The following is a 20,820-nucleotide window of genomic DNA, read 5'->3' as shown; positions in this document are numbered from 1 at the left end:
GACAGAAGATAAACTGGGTTCCTCTCAAGTATCAGAGGGAAAAAGATCAGAAAGATGTAAGACATGGCAGTTAATTATTAATTTCCTTTATTATTTATTAACTAGTTCCTTGTTACGTCTCTGCAATACCCAAAGCATAACTTCATGTTTATTCTTCATATCTCTGTGAACACATACCTGAAGACAATATGTAAATGTTGTTTCTAAAAGAAGAGCCATTCATGCTGGCAAAAAGAAAAAGCATCCCTCTAAAGCAGTTTCCAGCAGCAGGGTGGTTTCACAGTGGCATAGCAGCCATGTAGCAGTTTGCATCCACATGGCTAAGACATTCCTCATACCAAGCTATGACTTATGATTACACTTCTGGGATATCTCACTCCCATTTTCTGGAATGGCACAGGATCCCCCCCCCCCCAACCCCGATTCCTTTCTGGCTAATACTTGACACTCTTCAGTTATGTTATAAAGGCTCTTTTGTCAGAAGTGCCCAGCAATGGTGGTTTCTACTGGATATCACTTCTCACACAGCTGTCAAGAAAGCACCATTGCTACCAGCATTTTGAACATGTAACAGACCCTATTTCCCCATTAAGTCACACAAATACTGTTTTAATACTTGTGTGTTGGTGGTTTTTCTAAACTTCATCAATGAATCAGGGCTCAGCCCATTGCATGGGAGTGAATTATTTAAAATATGGAAAAAAAATAAACTCAGAAGACAGATGCAGGAAAAAAAACAAACAATCAGACTGGCCTGTAAGGGGTAAACTTTTCCAATATCTAACTTAGTCACAATGATAAACAAGAATCATATGGACATAACAAATTTTGTTGGATATTGTTTGGTATTATATTTCTGTAACATGCTTAGAGAAACTTCATTCTTCAGCAACTGTTTTCAGTGGTAACTTATGAGTTAAAATAAAACAACTGCATATGCTGTGAAAAATTAAAAACTAATTAAGTAAATAGATGGAGAAGACAATAACTGGAAACATTTCTGTCTAAATTCCTAGAACATTTCATATTCTGCCACTAAAATGGGAAAATTGTCAAGTTCTTGTAAAAAGAATTGTGTTTTCACATTAAATGACAGCAGAATTAGAATAGACATTTGCCCAACACAGCGAAGAACCAGAGAACAACATCCATCACCCAAGAAATATTCTGCCATTGGCTGGAGATCTCAGTCACAAATAACAAAGAAGAGGGAAGAAGTTAGGAAAATTATCCCAACTAGAGAGAACGCCAAGAGAGGAGGTAAGGTCTTTTCAAAGGAGGTGCTTCAGTAACTCAGAAAACATGGGGACAGCAGTGGAAAGGGAAGATACAGAATGAAAATGGGCAAGACAGGGTAGGAAATGGAGACCAGAAGGTACTGTCCCTCAAGAAGGCTGGGTCAGCTGCTGGAAGGCTAGTGGAAAGGTGACATCTGTCTCTCTCCTTACAGTCTGCCCCTTCCAGCATCTTACCACACTCAGCCCAGCAGTGTCACAGAGATGAATTTTGTGACTTTTTGGATAAAAGACACCTCCCATGCTCCAAATTAAAGAAATAAATCCAGCCAACTTCAAGGCAGCAAATTTCCAAGTTGGCTTCTTCACCCTGAAGAAGTCCTGTGCCAGCTTTTAATAGAGCCATGCATCCTACCTTGAAAATTCCAAACATTAAGAAATAGTTTTCACTTCACATTCTTACAACTTTCATACCTGAACAATAAAAAAAGATTAGAAGTGAAGGCCTTTTTATGCTTGACACTCAGTAGGTTGTAAAGGTAAACCGCACGGTTTGCTCAAGAAAGTCATGCCAATGATGAGGAGGGAGGTGGGCTAGGTGCTCTGGAGTACCAATGCATGAGGAGGGAGGTGGGCTAGGTGCTCTGGAGTACCAATGCATGAGGAGGGAGGTGGGCTAGGTGCTCTGGAGTACCAACGCATGAGGAGGGAGGTGGGCTAGGTGCTCTGCAGTGGAACTCAAGTTACAAATTAAAGCATTTTATGAAGCATCATCAATCATTTCTGAAAACAAGCACCCTAAAGCAAAGACACTCATTTATAAAAGGCAAAAGAGTACCAAGAGAATTATAGGTCAGTAAGCTCAGTGTCCACACTAAATGTGAGAAAACAATATTATAGTCTATTTCAGAACAACGAAGGATAATGAGGAAGTGAAAAGTCAACCATATCAAACTTTCTATCTCCTTCTCTCAGGTTATGCAGATAGACAAAAATAAGTAGCTTTGATACACTTCAGTTTATGGCTTCTGAGTAAGCCTTCAGGAGCTGCAGTAAATTCCCTAGTAAATTAGGGAAACAGAGTCTGTCTGAAATTTCTATTACAGGGCTGCATAACTGTCTGAAAAAGCTATTCAGAGAGTGGCAGTTATTTTTTCCCCTGTCAGACTAGGAGAATATAGAACAATGAGTTCTTTTAAAGGTCTCTGTATATCAAGATCAATACTAAGTATTTCAAGCTTAACATTTGGAATAGTGAAATATAAAAAACACATTTCTCAAAATGGCTGATAACACTGAGCCTGCAGAGGCTGTAACTCTCTTGCAGGTAATAACTGCCATTAATCTTGATCATTAGCCTAGAGCTGGTCTCATGATGAGGAAACTCAGGAATAGTGTTCAAAGCATCACAGCAGTACAAATGCAGAATTAGTAACAATGCATTAAGCACTGCTCAAGAATTTGTGAGATTGAAATCTGGACAATAACAGTATTATTTCAAAAGGAAAAGAAATACGGTTCTGGGGCATATTAGCCTAAGACATGAAACTTCATTGTTTTCCTTTATCCCTTGCTGTTGGACACTAACTCTAATTTTACTATGACACTTCAAGAAAAACACAGCAAATTAGGAGGCTTTAGAGCACTAAAACTACCAGATGGTTTTAAAAGCACAGATTTTGTGACAATCTATGTCACACATACACACACAAAAAGTATCTTGTTCATTTAGTCAAACAGTGAATCAAACAGAAGCCACAAAAACAGCTGGCATTCAATGATTCTCCATGTCTACAAAGTACACGTGGACAAGAACTTGTGAAACAACAGGGCTAGATTAGGCAGAAACCATGTAAAGCTCTCCTTTCTCCACCCTCCAATAGTGATGGTTAACAGTGACACTGGAACAAGTCACGTAGGGAAGCTAAGGAATTACATTTAAGAGCAAGGCATTCAAGTATTTCAGCAATGTCTTGGGGATCCCTGGCAGCCTCTAGCAGGAGAAGCAGATGCCCTAACAACCTCATAGATCTCTCATTATGCACCAGAACATCCTGTGCTTTGCACAGTTGGTGTGGAAGTGTCATCTCAGACCTGGTCAAAGCAACTTGCCCCAAAATAGATTCTCTTCATATGCACTTACAAGCAAGTATTTAATTAGGGGAGTGGTCAGGTAACCAAGGCAAGTATAAAAATGTGTTTCAGTCAAAATTTCCTCACATGCCTTTAGAAAACCTCTCAGAACTATTTTAAACTCAAAAAGAAGGAAGTGCACTGGGAAATGTAATTCTTCCTGCAGATGCTCTATTTCCCTCCCCCCCCCCCCTTTATATTTTCTTTCTCTACATTTACACACTTTGAAATATGCATACAAGTGTATGTAGACATACATAGCCCCATAGCCAGATAGCTCTTAAGACATACTTTCATGAGATGAATTTCAAAATGGCTACAGGCCTCTGGCAAATCCATCATCTGAAGCACAGCTCTATTAAGCTTGAAAGATGGTTTACATGTCAAGGTAGCCTGGCAGCAAACGTTCTTCAACTGGTTTTGCAAGTATTTTTTACCATTCTTGCATGCCCTTCTCTGGATGCATTAAGTTCCCAAGATTTGTGTTTTCCTTAGCAAATCATTGGTTTTCTTTCTGTCTTTTCTCAGGGATAATATCAAAGGCAACATTCTGCCAATTCATTTGTGTATTTGTATGTTCATTCTTTGCTTGTTGCAATTTTCAGAATGTGTTTTGAGTATTAAGGCAGAAGGAGATAGCTGGGGAAGGTATAATTCGAGATAGGCTCACCATTAGTCTCAAGCACACCACCACGAATATGCAAAGAAAGTATCAGCCTTTCAGAACCAGGCTACAGTTCACAGACTCTAAGGATCTATCACACAAGTCACTGAGGGCCTCAATACAGAGAAAGGGTCAGAAAGGGTGCAATGAAATGGCCAAAACTCAGTCATCTTAATTCACACAGAATTTGCACAGCAAAGATTTTTGCAGCCTTGCCTTGGCTCTCCTTAGTTTTGAATCTTTGCCCTACTGTTTGTTTAGAAAGAAGGCCAAACCAGCAGTACTTTTCATGCTTTAATTACACAGAGTGCATGCTGGATATGATTCCCTCTTTTCCTATGTACCTTTCACAGTGTAAACAAGGGTAACAGGCTGGCTGTTATTATCCTTCCAAGAACAAATTCCTGTTTGCAGCCAGTATGGCTCAGTTTCACAGAAATCCAAATCAATTCTCTGGTGCTGAGGTAATGAACAGTAACAAGATTTTTCCTCTAAAACTAAAGCCTTCCAAAAATACAGCTAATTCCTGCCCACTTGACACATTTTTCACTTACTGTAAGAGCAAAGTTACTAAAAGCTCTGTAACAGGACACAAGTTTTAAGCTGCAGCTGCATATTAAAATTTTCTTGGCCTGATCTTTTCATAGATGCTGTGAAGACCAGAGTCAGATCTGTTCAGTAGGGCAACATCACATGCTTCTGAATTAAGGGAATGCCCGAGGCACAGACCTGACTAAGGATGACTTGCACTAAATGAAACGAAGTTAACGAAAGTTCAATTATTTCTGCCTCCAAAGCTTAGGTTATGAATCTGCAGCTGAATAATTTTGAAAGTGATTATGCCTCAGCACTGCATAGGACAGAGGCTGGCATGAATTATACATATTTCTGAACAAGTTTGAACCTTCTTAATGATTAGATAACACAGCTACTACTCACCTACAAACTGCCTATCTACCACCAAAACCTTGCTTTTCCTAGGCTTAACTTCACAAGTTTTTACTCATTAAAAGAAGAATTTATAGTTTTTCATTCCCCAGCTCCTTCCCACCTCAGCAAGTTACCCCTCTGTATTATGCTGCACTGCTTACCACAGAGATGAAAGTACTGTTTGTTTTTCAAGAGATGTCCGCATACTTGGATATCAATTTTTCAAGTGTTATCTATTTTGTAACTGTTAATGTTTTCTGCATTTCTGATGGTTAGCAGTGTTATGCTGGAACTGATGGTCAAGAAGAAATCCCTAAAGCTCTGACTGCTCTTGAATGTAGAAAAGGCTGACACAGTCCTCTTAGTCCTGAAATCTTGAGGACGGGTAACTCCCAGAAGCACCTGAAGAGAAAACCTACACTAAACTGAGGAAAGGTAACATACCCTTTATTCTACTTGATGAAATGCTACTCTTTAAGGTGTCCACAACTGTCAAGCACTACCCCTGGCTTTACATTCACAGAGGTTTCTGTGGCATTCAGATCTGCTAAATTAAATAAGTAAATTAAAGGATTAAATCCTCTGGAAAAAAAAAGTTACAGACCAAACAAAGCTGCAGAACAACAATACAAACAGTCTCTCTCTCTTTTCAACAGGGTTACATAAACTAATTCTCACAGATAAGCTCATTTCTCATCTTACAACATTATCAAGCATCTAGAAATATCATTTAAGAAAAGAACTGGCTAAAATCATCTTGAAAATGAAGACTTTCAGATGCAATGACTGTTGGGATACAGGAGGTCTGTTACTTTGGCTACTGTCTGTGTCTCTCCACATTAAACCCCGAATCTCTACTTCTGAGCAACTTTAATTAGATCTGGGACACAGCCTGGACTGCAAAGCTCAAGTGGAACAACCATGCATTCATCATATTTCAAAAAGGCTGATATGGACATGTGTTTTATGATAAGGCTGGTCACTATGAAGTGTCTAGAGCTTACAGGAAGGATGAGATACTTTATTCAACACGACATAATTGTTTCAAGTAAGTGCTTAATTTTTTTAAGGTGAATTAGTAGATATTAATGAGACAAAGCTAATTTATATGTTCCAAACGTCCAAATAAAATCCAGCCATTTCACAAGCACCTATTCCCATGATTCAGGCAAGGTTTAAAGTCTATGTGGTGTTTAAAAAACAAAAACCCCAAAAACCCCAGTGCAGTTTCCAAATCTATGAAGTGGAAATTTTGATAACACCGTGACTTTCCTTGCTTTTGGACCCAGAAACGCTGTGGAAATGTCAACCTTCATCTGCCATATTAGTATGGTATTTACTGGTACTGGACATACAGACAGAGTACAGGGATGGAAGAGAGAATTAAAAATGCTTTTTCTGACTTTTTATGTAACAAGAGGCACAACCACCCTGATTTCTCTTTTAAGTACAACAAAGATGATGCACATTCAGAAAGGAAATGGCTGAAGAAAGATGACGAAGAGAAGGTTCTCTGAGAACTGAGCTCTCCTGGTTTGTGTAGAACCATTGTGTTCTTCACCGATACTGTCTTTGACTATTTCCAAAAATAATAGCCTCTAAGTGCAAAGTTTATTACTTTACCTTTACTCTGCTCCTACCACAAAAGCTATCTAAATAAGAATGACTGAATAATGAGGAGTAGATCTGTAATTGTGCTAATAGTAGCGGGGGAAAAAAAAGTGTGCAAAACGAAACTATTATTCAACAAGTTCCACAGTATATCAAGATGCCTAACTATGCCTGTAAAAATGTTCTGCAGAATTTACTGCTCATTTCTTGCTCTGCCAAACAATGGGGTTTTGAAATTATAGGAGACTCTTACAAGGCCAAATATTTATTATTTACTCTCAGATAGCTGGCTATTGGTACCCCTTGCCTGGGCAACAAGAGAGTAAACAATCCTGATGAAAAGACCATCAACTCAAAATATGAACCAATCCTGAAATGCACACACAAGGCAAGGCAAAGGGACCATGAAAACACTGAAAGAAGGTGGGGAAAACCATTTATACAGCATTTTACCTGGTAAAGGCACTTGATACAAAAATGTTTAAGTATCTAAACACAATAGCAGGTATAGGTCTAATTCCACTGATGCTAAAATCATGAAGTTATTGTGTAAAGAGGAAATACTATCAATTCAAATGCAGTATTCAGAATCTCTAGTATAAAATGCACCTTCTATCCATGAAAGGTATTTTGAACTCTGCCTAGTTCACTACTCTATTCTCATCACCACTACATGACTGATCAAAAAGCAGAGACAAAGCTGGCTGAAACAGCTTTGAATCCTCCAATTCATTCCTTGCAGCACACTGCAAGGAAATAGTATCACCCTTTACTACCAGTGGATGTTGGAGATCACGGAATACGTAGTGAAACTAGAGGCTAAGGTTATGGAACACTGTGTGTGGCTCAAAACTGACAATGTCTCAGAAAGTCAGTTGTGTTCCAGAAAAGAGAATTTTTGAGGGTGAAGCAAACAAGTGAAAAGAAGGAGGAAATGAAGGTGTGTGAGGGAGAAAAGCACAAAGCAGAAGAGACAAAAAGCAGCATGGAGAAGGTAGGCAAGGGGAAGAATTGACTAGAAGTGGTATGAGAATGGTGGAAAAGAGGAACAACTTATCAAGGCACATCAGATATTTGTAACCTGCACTGTAAAATGAAAAAGGAGAGACCAGAGAAAAATTGGCGTCAAATACATATAATGTTAGGGTGTTGGGTTTTTTTCAATCACACAGTACATCTTTTACCATGCTTTAATGTTATAACTTAGATGACAAATGCTGTGTGTATATATATACACACAACATATGTATATAGACATAAATTATATACACACACATATTCAGTATAGTTAACACAATCCAGCTCCCATCTGGTCTACGTTTCCTGAGGGAATGCAGGCCAAACGGTCAACCCTTGTCCTCAGCCCAGTGCCTGAGGCTGCTGCCTTGTCCTGGGAGGGACAGACACACCATCATGTGCATATTCAGACTAGCTTCTGGACATGGGGAAGTGAGGAGCATGAGAAAGGGGAAAGCATCCTTGCAGAGTCTGTTTCTATCCAAAGATCAAAGGGATTGAGGGAAAACACAGCTAATGCCTCAAGTGAGAACATGTGTGCATGAGCACAGCATAACAGGGAAACAGTGACACAGGACAGGCTTGAGCTGCTGCTGTCCCACTCACAGCATACAGAAGGAAAGTCGAAAGAGAACCCAGTTGCAATCCAGAAGGATAAAGCTGTGTTAGAGCCTTTTCTAGAAAATCAGGGGTAATTGCAGGCTCTGGAAGGCTTTGCTATCAGTATCGGTAGAGAAACTCAGCCAGTGCCAAGAACACAGCAAGACAGAAAACCACAACTATTATGAAAATTGTACTATTGATTAGTTTTTCTTCTAAATCTGTTTTATGGCCAGACTCTGTATGACAGAAAATCAAGATAAGGAACTACTTCTTAAAGAAGATACATGATGTATTGCTTTGATATTTGCCTGATTTCTTACTTCTCTTCCTTTTTGTGTCTTTGGACTGAAATAACAGAAGTTCCCACTGCAACGGTATGTAGCTGAGCAAGTCACCTAGATACTGAAGATATGTTTAGACAAACTTCCAGACAAAGTTATAAATAAGCCTTGGATACAGCTATTCTCATTTTTGTTCTTCAGCTTGTCTCTTTGTTCTCTAAGGATGGAATGAGAGACTAGTGCCAGTGGAAAGACAAACTGATCTATGATGGAAGCTGACATGCTCCAAAATACTATTTTGGCCTTTAGAGAAGACAAAAGCAGAAAACAAGTATGCAGAGTTGTTAGGCAAAGGGATTCTGTTTGGTTTTATGCACTGCTTTTCTAAATCTCCTCCCAAACCCTTTTCTAAACTTTCTCAGAACATAAACTCTAGCCAAAAGTCACTACGTTGTTATGACTGCTTTGTTGTCAGATGTATACTTTAACACTTTACATTTTAAGTGCCACAAAGCTACAGGGACTTCTGAACAATTCTCTCTTTACTTGATTTTTGTCTACCTGAATATATAATAGGAACACCTGACTTTAAGAGAACTGGGCCATAAGAAGGGTTTTCTTGGATCTCTTTCCACTGTTCTGGCCATGCCGAGATTTTTGTTGTGCTTTTGTGCTCTCAAACTCCATTTAAAGCTCTAGCTTCTCCTATTCTGTGTTCTTATAGTGTATGACTTTTTAAGAACCTTAATTCTGTAAGAATTAGAAAGCTCTATCACATCTCTAGCCAGAGGCATTTTCAAATAATTTGTGTATCTCTCCCTCTCAGGCATCAGGTAACAACAGCAGAGGAGTCTAGAAAAGTATAAAGTTATGCATGTGCAACAATGTTCAGTAGAGTCAAACTCAAGGAGCTCATTAGCTGATACTTACGGAGGCGTCACTCCTTTTGGGAGGCCTAATGCGTTGACAGAGATGGGTGGTGGCTGGGAAGGCAGCATGGAGCTGAGAAAAGCAGCTGGAGACTGGCTGGAATTAGGAAATCTGGGAGTTGGAGACATGCTGTGGGAAGGTGAAGAAAGTGAAGGAAGTGGAGGGGGTGGAGGAGGTGGAAGTGGAAAGGAATCACACACTGGATATGCCGTGGTTGGACTAAAGACAGGTGGAGGAGGTGGTGGAGGGGATGGAGAAGTAGGAGACCATGTGTACTCCCCTTCTGGAACAAACTGCTGAGAGAAAGGGGGAACAGGCACTCTCCCAAACTGCTTTTGAGAAGCAGTTGGAGACATAGGGGAAGGCAGGCTGGACGTAGATGATCCTGAAGATGGAGTCACATAACCTGAAGCAGGACTGATGTTCTGAGCAGCAATGAACTGCTTAGGGCGAGCATAGTTGAAGGAGCCAGAAGACTGCATGGTCGGGGAAGTATGAGAGTTAAGAATACTCATTGGTACAGGAGAGGTGACAGACTGGCTGGACTCAAGCTCCTGGAAGGAGGGGGGAGGAGGAAAGGAAGGAGAAGAGGGAGAGTGATGATGCTGATTAGACTGCTTTTGGTGACGGTACCACTGGTCACTTTCTTGCTCCAGACGAATTTGGTTTTGCAGCTGCTGTATTTTTATCGGGTCCCTGTGAGAAGGAAGAAAAGACAAAAAAGATGATCAGACATGTGGTGTTGTTTGGGGGGGGTAAATGTTCCACTGACATAAAGAGAAGAAAAATCCAAAGGAAGGGAAAATTCAAAACATTTGCATATCTTGAATTGTCCTCTTTGTTCAGAGCTAAAACACTGCCACAAAAGTCACAGTTTTGAGCAGAAGAGGGGGACTCTATGTGTATAACAGAAGTTAACAGAACCTCCACTTGTCCAGACACATAAAGTAGGAGATACTTGAGATATTTTAAAGGAGTCATCCAGAAAACAGACATAAAAATGTTTCTTTTAGTTTCTTGCCTATTTCATTCACTGGCTGTTTCAATAATAAGACTCAGATATTTACACAGCAATAACTCCCGTCCTGATTTCTGTTGTAGTCTTTGTGGGCTGATCAGGCAGACCTAATTACTACCATACTTGTAATATGAGGTAGACAAGGGACCAACTTCTGTGTTAGAATCATTCATGTATACGAGCATAGAAGACTTCCAAGAAACTTCTGTAACTTACAGAAATGGTGAACTGAGCTTCCACATGTTTTTACTTTGACTTTGTTTTTTCATTGACTTTATTTTTAAGTGTAAATCCTAGGACGTATCTCAGCAGACAATGAAAATGGCATTGAGATAAAAATTAACTGTGTGGTCTATCATCTTAAAATGTATCAGATTGACCTGCTTAAAAATTGTCATATTCCAGATGGTAATATTAACTTTATCTCAACACTCCAGATGCCCACAAAGTTTCAGCACTTGCATATATACCTTTTCTGTATATTTAATGTATTAATATTTAATGGTATACAAGTATGTAATTGTTTATACACTTATCAATTAAGTAATTTAAGCACAAAATTTTAGAAGTGGTCTGCTTAATGCATGGCATATAAGTGAATGATTCTGGCACAATAATGTTTTTGTTGATAGCAACACCATCAGAAATGGTAGTATGATCACATTTTCCACTCTAAGATGAATTTTAATGTTCTATCTATCCACATTTTCCAGAAAATTTTTTCTGACAATAATTCCACTTATGATCTCAGGTCATAGGTCATTGTGTACATAAGAAAAAGAGGAGTAAGCTTGTTTAGGACAGAAAACTGAAAAATCGGTGTGATTTTTGTCTTTTTTGTCATAAAGATGGTTCAACTCCAGCAACATTAGTCATCTCACCAACAACATGTATTTTAATGCTTAAAAGGAGACTGCATTTTCCTTTTAAATTACATTAGTACCAAGAACATCAAAATGTTGCAGTCATTAAACATAAAGTCTCCTTTACCTAAATGGGCTAAAGCAACACAATTTTAGTTCCCATAAGTCAGCTTTCTTGGCTGATGACAGAAATACTTCAGGTCACCTCTGATTAGAAAGACAAAGTCCTGTAAGATGACTACTTCCATCTCATTTCTGTATCTTTAGCTGACTGTTTGTAAATCTACTGCCCAATACCTCTAAAATTATGTACAAATAATATTTACTTTCCATTATAATCACTCCAAATATATCTTGCCGATTTATTACAGAGAGAGAAAAAAAAAACAGGAGGGAGAAATTTAGTATTGTAAAAGGTGTGTTGAATATAGAAGAAACATAGCTGTCTCCAACACTCCTATGTTTACCCAACATGTGCTGAAAGCAAGTCAGAGTGTCTTGCCTTGGGACTTTTTTATTTTCATTGCCAAACTGCATGGCAATGTGCCCAGCCAACAGCATAACACAAATGACCATCTATGGCCCTGTCAACGGTAAGGATACTACTACAGTGCTTGCCACTGAGCTGCTGCTGCACCAGCCCAGGCAGAAGTAAAGGCTAGATTCAGCATATGACTATGAAAGGTTGGCAGAAAAATATGTGGTTGCTATGCTTTCACACTAAGCTTGACTTGAGGCCATAGGAATATACATGCTGGTAAGTCAGAGTTTATTAGCTCAAGACAGCACTAATTACATTTGCAAAGCTTTGATCAGCCTATGGTTGAGATAAAGCAAGTGCATGTCTGATCGAAAAACAACATGCAGACATAATTATTATCACATCAGTCCATGTAGCAAAAAGCTTAGAGACCTTCTTAGAGCAAATTTTCATTCCAGTGGCAGTAATGCACAATCCTTGTCTGCAAAGCAATGTTCTTCACTTCAGAGTTACACTTTTAACACTAGATACCACACTATACTTATTAATTTCTTGAGCAGATGGATCCAAGAGATGTGTCATTACAAAGAAGGAAAAAAAACAAAACACCAAACCAAAAAGACCAATTCACAAGCATTCCTTTGCAATTACACTGACAGCAGTGGAAGCTCTAGACAGGTAGGTCCCTGAAAGATAACACTGTTGTGCCACTCAGACAGCACAGCAGTCTAACTTGTGCAGAGAAATTGGTCTGTCATATTGCCCTCATCAGTGGGGAAACAAGGTAATTAAAAGGAGCGCAGTTTTTGGATGAGATTTCAGGGAAAATTAGTTTAATTGTAATTACACCCTATTTTCATTTAGCTGAAATGTGTTTTCTTATCCCAGCGCTTTAAAGGGCTTTCAGAGAATGCATTAGGCTTGTTTAAACAATAGAGAATGAAACTTATTTTCTCATGCAGTTTTCAGTTTCACCAAATAATTCATTATAACCATGTAAGAATGAATGTTTAAAAGTTAATTTTTAGTAAAATTTGCACAGTAAATGGCAAGACAAATTAATCAAAAAAATAAATCTTAACTAGGCTAAAGCAAATATTGAGAAATTTCAGCAACTCACTGAAAAACAGGCCTAGTAGTACACAGAAGGTCTGCTTGAGTGTTTGTTGGTTTTGTTGGCTTTTCTCCCCCCCCCAGAATCACTGAATAGTTGGGGTTGGAAGGCGCATCCAGAGATTATCTAGTCTAACCCCCCTGCTTAAGCAGGTTCACCTGGAGCAGACTGCATAGAATCTACCAAGGCAGGTATTTCGTATGTCCAGCGAAGGACATTCTATTGCCTCTCTGGGCAGCCTGTTCCAGCACTCCATCAATCTCAAAGTAAATATTTTTTTCCTTATGTTCAGATGTAACTTTTTTGTGTTCTAGTTTGTGCCTATTGCCCCTTGTCCTGTTGCTGGGAACCACTGAAAAGAGTCTGGTCCTTCCTCTTGACAACAACCCTTTAGATATTTCACAACGTTTGTATTTTGGGGGTAAGAGCTACTCACCTCCACGACATCTTTCTGCCAGTGAAGACCTAGCCTTTAAATTGATACTACTGTTCCAAATTCATACCAAAGCTCTACCAGGAGTGAAGCAGTCATCATCACGCAGTGCTAAAGAGCATGGGCTTTCTCTGGTAATGCTGACATGGAAGTCAGCAAGTATCTACAACAACAACTTAAGCCAGTAGCTACTGTACTCAGTACAGAAGTAATTCTATCCACTGAAGGAATATTTACTAATTTTTAGACCTGTTAAAAATGTAATACATGTATGACAAGGAAAGAATTTTTACAGAAACTGCAAAGTATTCAACACACAGACGGCCTTCAGGCCATGTTAATACAAACACATTTACTCAAGCATTAAGTTTCCTAATGTTCAGTGATCTCTTATATCACGAAAAGGAAATGCAGACTGTTTTAAATCCTGCAAGAGTTCACATTTATGGAAGACTGGAATGACCAGATAAAATAAAAATGGCAGGGGGGAAGGTGGGAGGTGTGCGGCAGGAGGGACTGAAACCATACCACTTTGGGGTCAACCCTGCAAAACATTCAGATATATTTTTGTCTATACTAACAGATTTCAAGGACAGTGCAGGTTTTCACCACAGTTTAGTCCTTGTGATGAATAACCACAGAGCTATAATCAGGTACCACCTCCATCAGCTGCAACCTGTAAACATTTGTATTACTTGCCTATCAAAGTTTAACAATTTGAAAATGCAGATGAATGACAAACAACATTTCCCATATTTCAGGTTAATATACAGGACTGTTTATAATCCATTTAATTGTAACACAATATACTCTTTAGAAAATCAGTATGGTGCAAGAGCTAACACAAGTACTCTATGATAAACACACTATGAAACTAAGCTTGATTTTTGACCTGAGAAACTTCACACACAAGGAAGAGAAGCATAAACCACCTGCATTGTTTGCAAACTCTCTTGTAAGGAAATCCTGCTTTAATTTGGCTGTTAAAAGCCTTTCTGTCTACTTTTAAAAGTGGCAGTTGTACCTGTGCCCATTTTCCATTATGATTGGATTATCTGTCAAAGGCACCAAGGTAATTTCTGTATTAAGGAAACCAACAGTAGTGACAGTGCCAGTATTCAGTGAGCATAAGCAATTCTTTAGAGACAGGAACAATTTTTCATCTCTTTATACCACTGCAGGGACATTTTTGAAAACATGCACCAGCGAGATAAGGCATTTAGCTTGGGTACAGAAAGGGAGGAAATTGGGCTCTTGTGCATGTTCATTGTTGCCAAAAGTCATAAAGACACAATACAGCTCAACTTTGTATCACTGCCCCAGTTAGATTATAAACTAAGTCTGGTAGTCAAAAATCTGTCTGGCTTGATTAGTGTTACATAAGTAGTGCACAGAATATCCAATGATGGATGTAACAAGTTCAAATATTACACAGGTTTTACTAAGAAAGGAAACAAAATGCAAGTTATTAAGAGGCAAATTGGAACAATGCATTAATAGCAATGTAGGTCCCAATGTTGGAAATAGACAGTAGAGTTGAGTGCACCCTCATCAAGTTTGCAGATGACATCAAGCTGTTCAGTACAGCTGACACACCTGAGAGACAGGATGCCCTCCAGACAAGCTGTGGTATCGATGCAGACAGGGGAGTGAAGGCATTGAGAGCACTCCTATGGAGAAGGATGTGGGGGCGTTGGAGGAAAACAATACAACTAACCTACTATTTACATGAAATCAATACATATGTCTGGAATTCTTCAGGTGACAACATATTTGCTCATTTTCAACGTTAGCATCATCCCAGTACCATGTAGTTCTATATTATACTGTTGAAGTCCTTCTATACACACAAAAGATCCCATCAACAGCATATACTAACTTCCATGGGAAGAGGAGAAACACCAGGAAGTAACAGCAACTACTAGACAGTAATAATCTTTCAGCTTGGTTTTCAAGACCACTGGAAAGTAAAAAAAAAACCCAAAACTATAACATTATTCAAGTTTTTGTGATATTGATTCAACCAATATAATTCTAAACCAATAATATCTCATGCCTGATCCACTGCAGGATGCTATAATCTTGTCATGCAATCTAGGATAGTAATCTCAATGAAAGTTATGGCAGTGAAAAGAAAGATACTTATGAGGATGACTAAGTGGGTATTCTGTGTCTTGTAAACTTCCTAGGGTTACTGCCCTATTAGGGATTAGTATAATCCAGAGACATTTTCAGATCTATTGAAGTGTTTTTCCTCCTAGATACTCTCTCAGCCTTTTAAAAGCGCTGGTGAAGCCCATCTCATGCATTAATTGAAGAAAAACAGCTTTTCACTGCTTCCCTGCTGTTGTTTTCAAGCACTTGAAACAGGGAACAAGTAACTACACCCTCAATTTTACAGAGCTGCCTGGCTCCAGATGCAGTTAAGTGTGTTTAGGTATGGACAAACTGCTTCAACTTTCCTCCCCGAAAAGGCTAGCTGATAGGTAAAGCTGGTTAGAGGAAATACTTTGAGGACACTTCAGCTATTTTTTATATTCATTTTCTTTGCAACAATGTTTCTATGTGTTGCAGCATTGTACATACATATTTCTGCAAAGCGCTGGCAAATTCTCAGTCTGTTTGTGCCCGGCAGAATCTTTGTGGGCTACGCTTGTCAGAAAGCAGACAGAAAATTGCAGCACACAATAGAGAACAAACAACAACACTGGAGAAAGAACAGCCACAATAGAGTATCTTAGTAAAATGAAAACACTTGAGAGTACAGCAGATATACCATGTTAGCCATTGTATTTAAAGGACCAATAAGAGCTTTGTAGCCTTGGCTGATAACGGGAGATAGAACTTCATCTGCTTGTGCAGACTGCCGATATCTTCTTGGTTTATCACACCCTTCCCTGTCAGCAACTTGCATCAACTTCAGTGATACCTGCCTGATGAACACTTCTGTGACCTATTCTGCATCAGGAACAATCTTTTCAGATGTGTACCTCCATTCATTTGTTGGACTAATTTTGAAAATAAAAGCAGAGCTTGTAAGGCATTATCACTCTTTCTGTAGCTAGACACGTACTTTGGTTTTTAAAAAGCACCTCCCCTAAGCACAAAAGAGACAAGAAAATTTATGCTATCCAAAATTTTGCTAAAGCACCTTTAGATATGCAGAGCTACTGCTTTTTACATCTGCCTGATAAACATGGTTAGAATGAAGGTATCTCGGGCAAATTCTAAGTAGTAAGTAAACTTGCAGCCCTTCTCCATGACTGAATCCTCCACCTCACCATAATTTGTCCATTGCTTTTCATGAATCAAAAAGTGAATACCTCTTGGCAAAATTACTGAGCAAAAGCAACATCCACTTGTGGTACACAGATGTCACTGCAGTCAAAATATGCTTTTAAATATGCAGAATATATTCTGTTCCCAAATAGACTGAACAGATGTGGCCAGAACTAATCCCATTCCCTATCCATCACCTTGAGAAACAACCTATCCTGAAACTGCACACTTCTGAAACACACAGATTAACTTCTTGCTACGGCAACACGTAGTTGTAAATATTTCCTTGGTAAATAGATGAAGTGATTTTATGGTGAGAATTTAACATTTTTTTAACTGCTGTTAATTTAATTCTTCTTTTAACTGAACAGTGCATTATTCTGAAAAGCTTAAATGGAATACCATCATACACTACATATGAACAACAGAGCAACTAATTGCTTTTGAATTTTTGAGTGAAAATACATTCCATAAGGATGAATCACTTCAAGTTCTGTTTATTACTTAATATATAAAATAACCTTAAGTGTGAGAGACTTATACAGTAAGAACTTGTTCCCTGAATTAAGTCGTGCCTTAAGTGGTATACAGTGACATAAAAAAGGAGTCATACAGGTAAACTGTCATTTTTTCTGGCCAAATATTATGCTAGTGATTCTGAATGGCTAGCCCCTTCTCTCAAACTGTTTTGAGTCTTGCTTAGCTGTTAGTGAAAGGTGTCAACCTTCTTAGCCAGAGAAAAACAAGAGAATGGACCAAGTTTCATCTTTCCCAAATAAAACAGTAGCCAGTGTGGTGACCAGCCACAAGAACCACATAGATCAGCACTCCTTCTAAGAGGACAGTACAGACACATCTGCATTTGTGCTTCAGCCTGGATCAGAAAAGTGCTTTTGAAGCAAATCTCCAACTGTTCTCATTTGTTTGTTCTCCAGTCTGCCTCAAGAACTTGTGATGACTGTCAGGGAAAACAAGTGTTAACAAACTCCAGTGACTAGTGAGCTTCAGTCCACAGCAGCAAACTAAAGCTAGTGCAATGTGTAAAATGAAAACCCCTAACTCACCGACTCTTAAATTCATAGTGTAGATATCATGCCTTCACAGAATTTTTATTCACTCTAGATCCATTCTTGTTTCTGTGTACTACTTGCTTAACATATACAGTAGATGTTCAAACCAGCATCTTGTATCTTGCTAAACCACACAATCTAAGTCTTTTAAAATAAGTGTGTGTACCACAAATACAAAGCCAACATATGTTAAGCCTCAAATTCTGGGAAGTTAAACATATATCTTACTAAACAAACATGCCAAAAAATAACCTCTATTTATAGGGGTCTTGAAATACTTTCAGTGTACAGCATATCAACATATAATATAGTAAAAAATAGGATATATGTACATTATTCGACATCTACATACTTGGAAACAAGGCATGCACCCATCCTAGACAGCAATTTTACTATTTTGTATGTTACAGTACAGATTTTACCATTGGATTGCCTGCAGCTGACCATCACAATTCAATTAATCACACTCCTTCCTTCAGCCACTCAGTCAAAGCCCTCCAGACAAAATCAGCTTGTCTTAGAATCATAGAATGGTTTAGGTTGGAATGGACTTCAAAGATCATCTAGTTCCATCCCCTGCCATAAGCAGGGACACCTCCCACTAGAACAGGTTGTTCAAGGCCTCATCTAACCTTCTCTTGACCACCTCCAGGGAGGGAGCATCCACAACCTTCCCAGGCAATCTGTTCCAACGTCTCACCACTCTCACTGTAAAGAACCCTTTCCTAACATCTAGCTTGAATTTCCCCTATTCCAGTTTAAACCCTTTACTCCTTATCCTGTCATTACAAGACTTTGTAAATATTCCCTCCCCAGCCTTCCTGTAGGCCCCCTTCAGATACTGGAAGGTCTGCTTGAAGCTTTCTCTTCTCCAAGTTGCAGAGCCCCAACAAACTGTACACAAACTGTTTCCTTACAATGTAGATTCCACTTGGAAGCTACTGGTAGATCAGTATGTTTTTAAAAGGAAAAAAAAAATTCCATGCTTTGTTTCCATTATTGCAAGTGGTAGTAAGATGTAAAAGTAACAAAACACATCTTTCACATTCAAGTCAACACTATATGTATGTAAAACCTTCCCTTCAAGTATCACAACAACGTGGACTCCAGGCCATTCTTTACCTCACAAGTATCTGAATTGCAGAACTTGCGAGTTTCGAAGGGACCTCCAGAGATCATAGAGTCTCACCTGCCTGCCAAGGCAGGATCCCCCCTAGGCTATTTCGCACAGGAATGCGTTTTGAAAGACTCCAGAGAAGGAGACTCCATAACCTCTTTGAGCAGTCTGTTCAGTGCTCCATCACTCTCACTGTAGAGAAGATTCTCCTCATGTTGAGGTAAAACCTTCTTTGTTCCAATTTGTGGCTGCTGCTCCTTGTCTTACTGCTGCTGACCACTAAAGACATTGGCCCCATCCACTTAACACCCACCCCTCAGATATTTGCATACATTGATAAGATCATAGAATCAACCAGGTTGGAAGAGATCTCCAAGATCATCCAGTCCAACCTATCACCCAGCCCTATCGAATCAACTAGTCCATGGCTTCTCTCCAAACAACCCCAGGTTTCTCAGCCTCTCTTTGCAGGGAGATGCTCAAGTCCCCCAGTCATCACCATGGCTCTCCACTGCACTCTCTCTTTAGCAGGTCCCTGTCTCTCTTGAACTGGGGAGCTCAAAACTGGACACAGTATTCCAGGTGTGGTCTCACCAGGGCAGAGTAGAGGGGGGAAAAGAACCTGCCTAGACTGGTTGGACACACTTTTCCTGATGCACCCCAGGATGCTGCTGGCACTCTTGGCCACAGGGGCCTATTACTGGCACAAGCAGAACTTGCTGTCCACCAGGACTCCAAGGTCTGAGATTAAAAAAAATTCTTCTATGGCTGTGTTTTAATAAACAACCTATAGTTCCATATGGAAAATGCAATTTTTTACTTTTAGGCTACTTTTAGGTAGACAGGGATTTTGACAATATTAAAATTGGTAGGTCTACAGTCAGCATCAGTGTAGGTGACAAGGTTCTTCCAGTACAAACAGAATGGTTCCACATGATCCTCTGTTCCTCAGTCATATTCCTTTCATGGTATATTGCTGTTCTGTATTCAATTTTATTTCTCACTGACCTTTGTAACTACTGTCTTCTTTTCACTGCCTCTTGTGAGCTGCAGGAGTGCAGCCTGTGGTGAGCAATACCAAAATGCATGGCTTCACCTTCTACCTCAGTACACTTGCTGTCTACTCTAGAAAAGTATGCTTCACTCATTTGAAAGGAAAAGACTGCCCCAAAACCCTCTGGTCTACTACAGCTTTCTACTGTGAACTGAAGTGTACTTCTAGGCGTTAGAACACACATGATCCTTGTGTGTCTGGGACACGTTAGTGAAGATAGGTGGTAGTCACACAAAAAACATACACAGTAAGTTCATTGATCCTGTTTCTCAGTTGAATGAACCCTCTATTGTTTTTTTCTGTTGCAGGGAGAAACCTCAAACACAGCACTGAATAAAAGTGTTACACAATAACAAAAGCAGTTGGATTATTTGATGTCAGCTAATCCATTATACAACTTATACAAAATATGATTTTTTTTTTTTTTTGCAGAAAAAGGAAAGATTAAATGAAAGTCAAAAAGCCAGACACACCAAAGAGCATTTTTAACTATTACTTTTTTTTTCCCCACAGAGGGCAAAATAAGGCAAAGACATGTAAGGTCTCCAACTACTTGTGCCATGTATCAGGGAAAGTGAGCACCCAAGTTCGCAGACTGAGCTGCTTAGTATTTTTGTTCTGAGGAAAATAAGTTTGCTCCCCTATAATCATCCTCCTTTGCAAGCCAAGATTCTAATGAGTCCATGCACTTAAGACTCACCACATTAATTACATTCTCACGCCCTAAAGGCAACATTGTTTGAAGCTGTCCATTTTTCGGTCAGTTCATAAACCTTCAGAGACTGAAGGATTTCAAGACAAATGGATTTCAAGACTTCAATGTTAAAGTTACTTAAATAATAACTAATCCACCAGGCCTTAGCTTTAAAAATGAGGAAATAAACTTTACTAAGCAAGAACTGATAGCACATAATTCTTGCTGTACCCTGTCCAGGCAATACTTCACAGATTAGTTATGTCTGATCTTCTATGCTGGGGAGAACTTTT

General features: G+C 39.1%; 1 protein-coding gene across 5 annotated transcripts in view; it reads right to left on the bottom strand.

Annotated features, from left to right (window-relative positions):
- Positions 1–20,820, bottom strand: part of PALLD (palladin, cytoskeletal associated protein) — a 143,120-nt gene that overhangs the window by 23,998 nt on the left and 98,302 nt on the right. For 3 of the 5 annotated variants that reach the window (XM_064148805.1, XM_064148801.1, XM_064148803.1), the window contains one exon: positions 9,405–10,100. In XM_064148805.1, coding sequence (XP_064004875.1) covers positions 9,405–10,100 — 696 coding nt within the window. The remainder of the gene's footprint in view (positions 1–9,404; positions 10,101–20,820) is intronic. The other 2 variants (XM_064148802.1, XM_064148804.1) reach the window with 1 other exon arrangement.

Source organism: Pogoniulus pusillus, chromosome 9, assembly GCF_015220805.1.
Source record: "Pogoniulus pusillus isolate bPogPus1 chromosome 9, bPogPus1.pri, whole genome shotgun sequence".
Taxonomy (NCBI): Eukaryota; Metazoa; Chordata; class Aves; order Piciformes; family Lybiidae; genus Pogoniulus; species Pogoniulus pusillus.
Note: the sequence above shows the minus strand (reverse complement) of the source record. Positions and strands in the feature narration are given on the sequence as shown.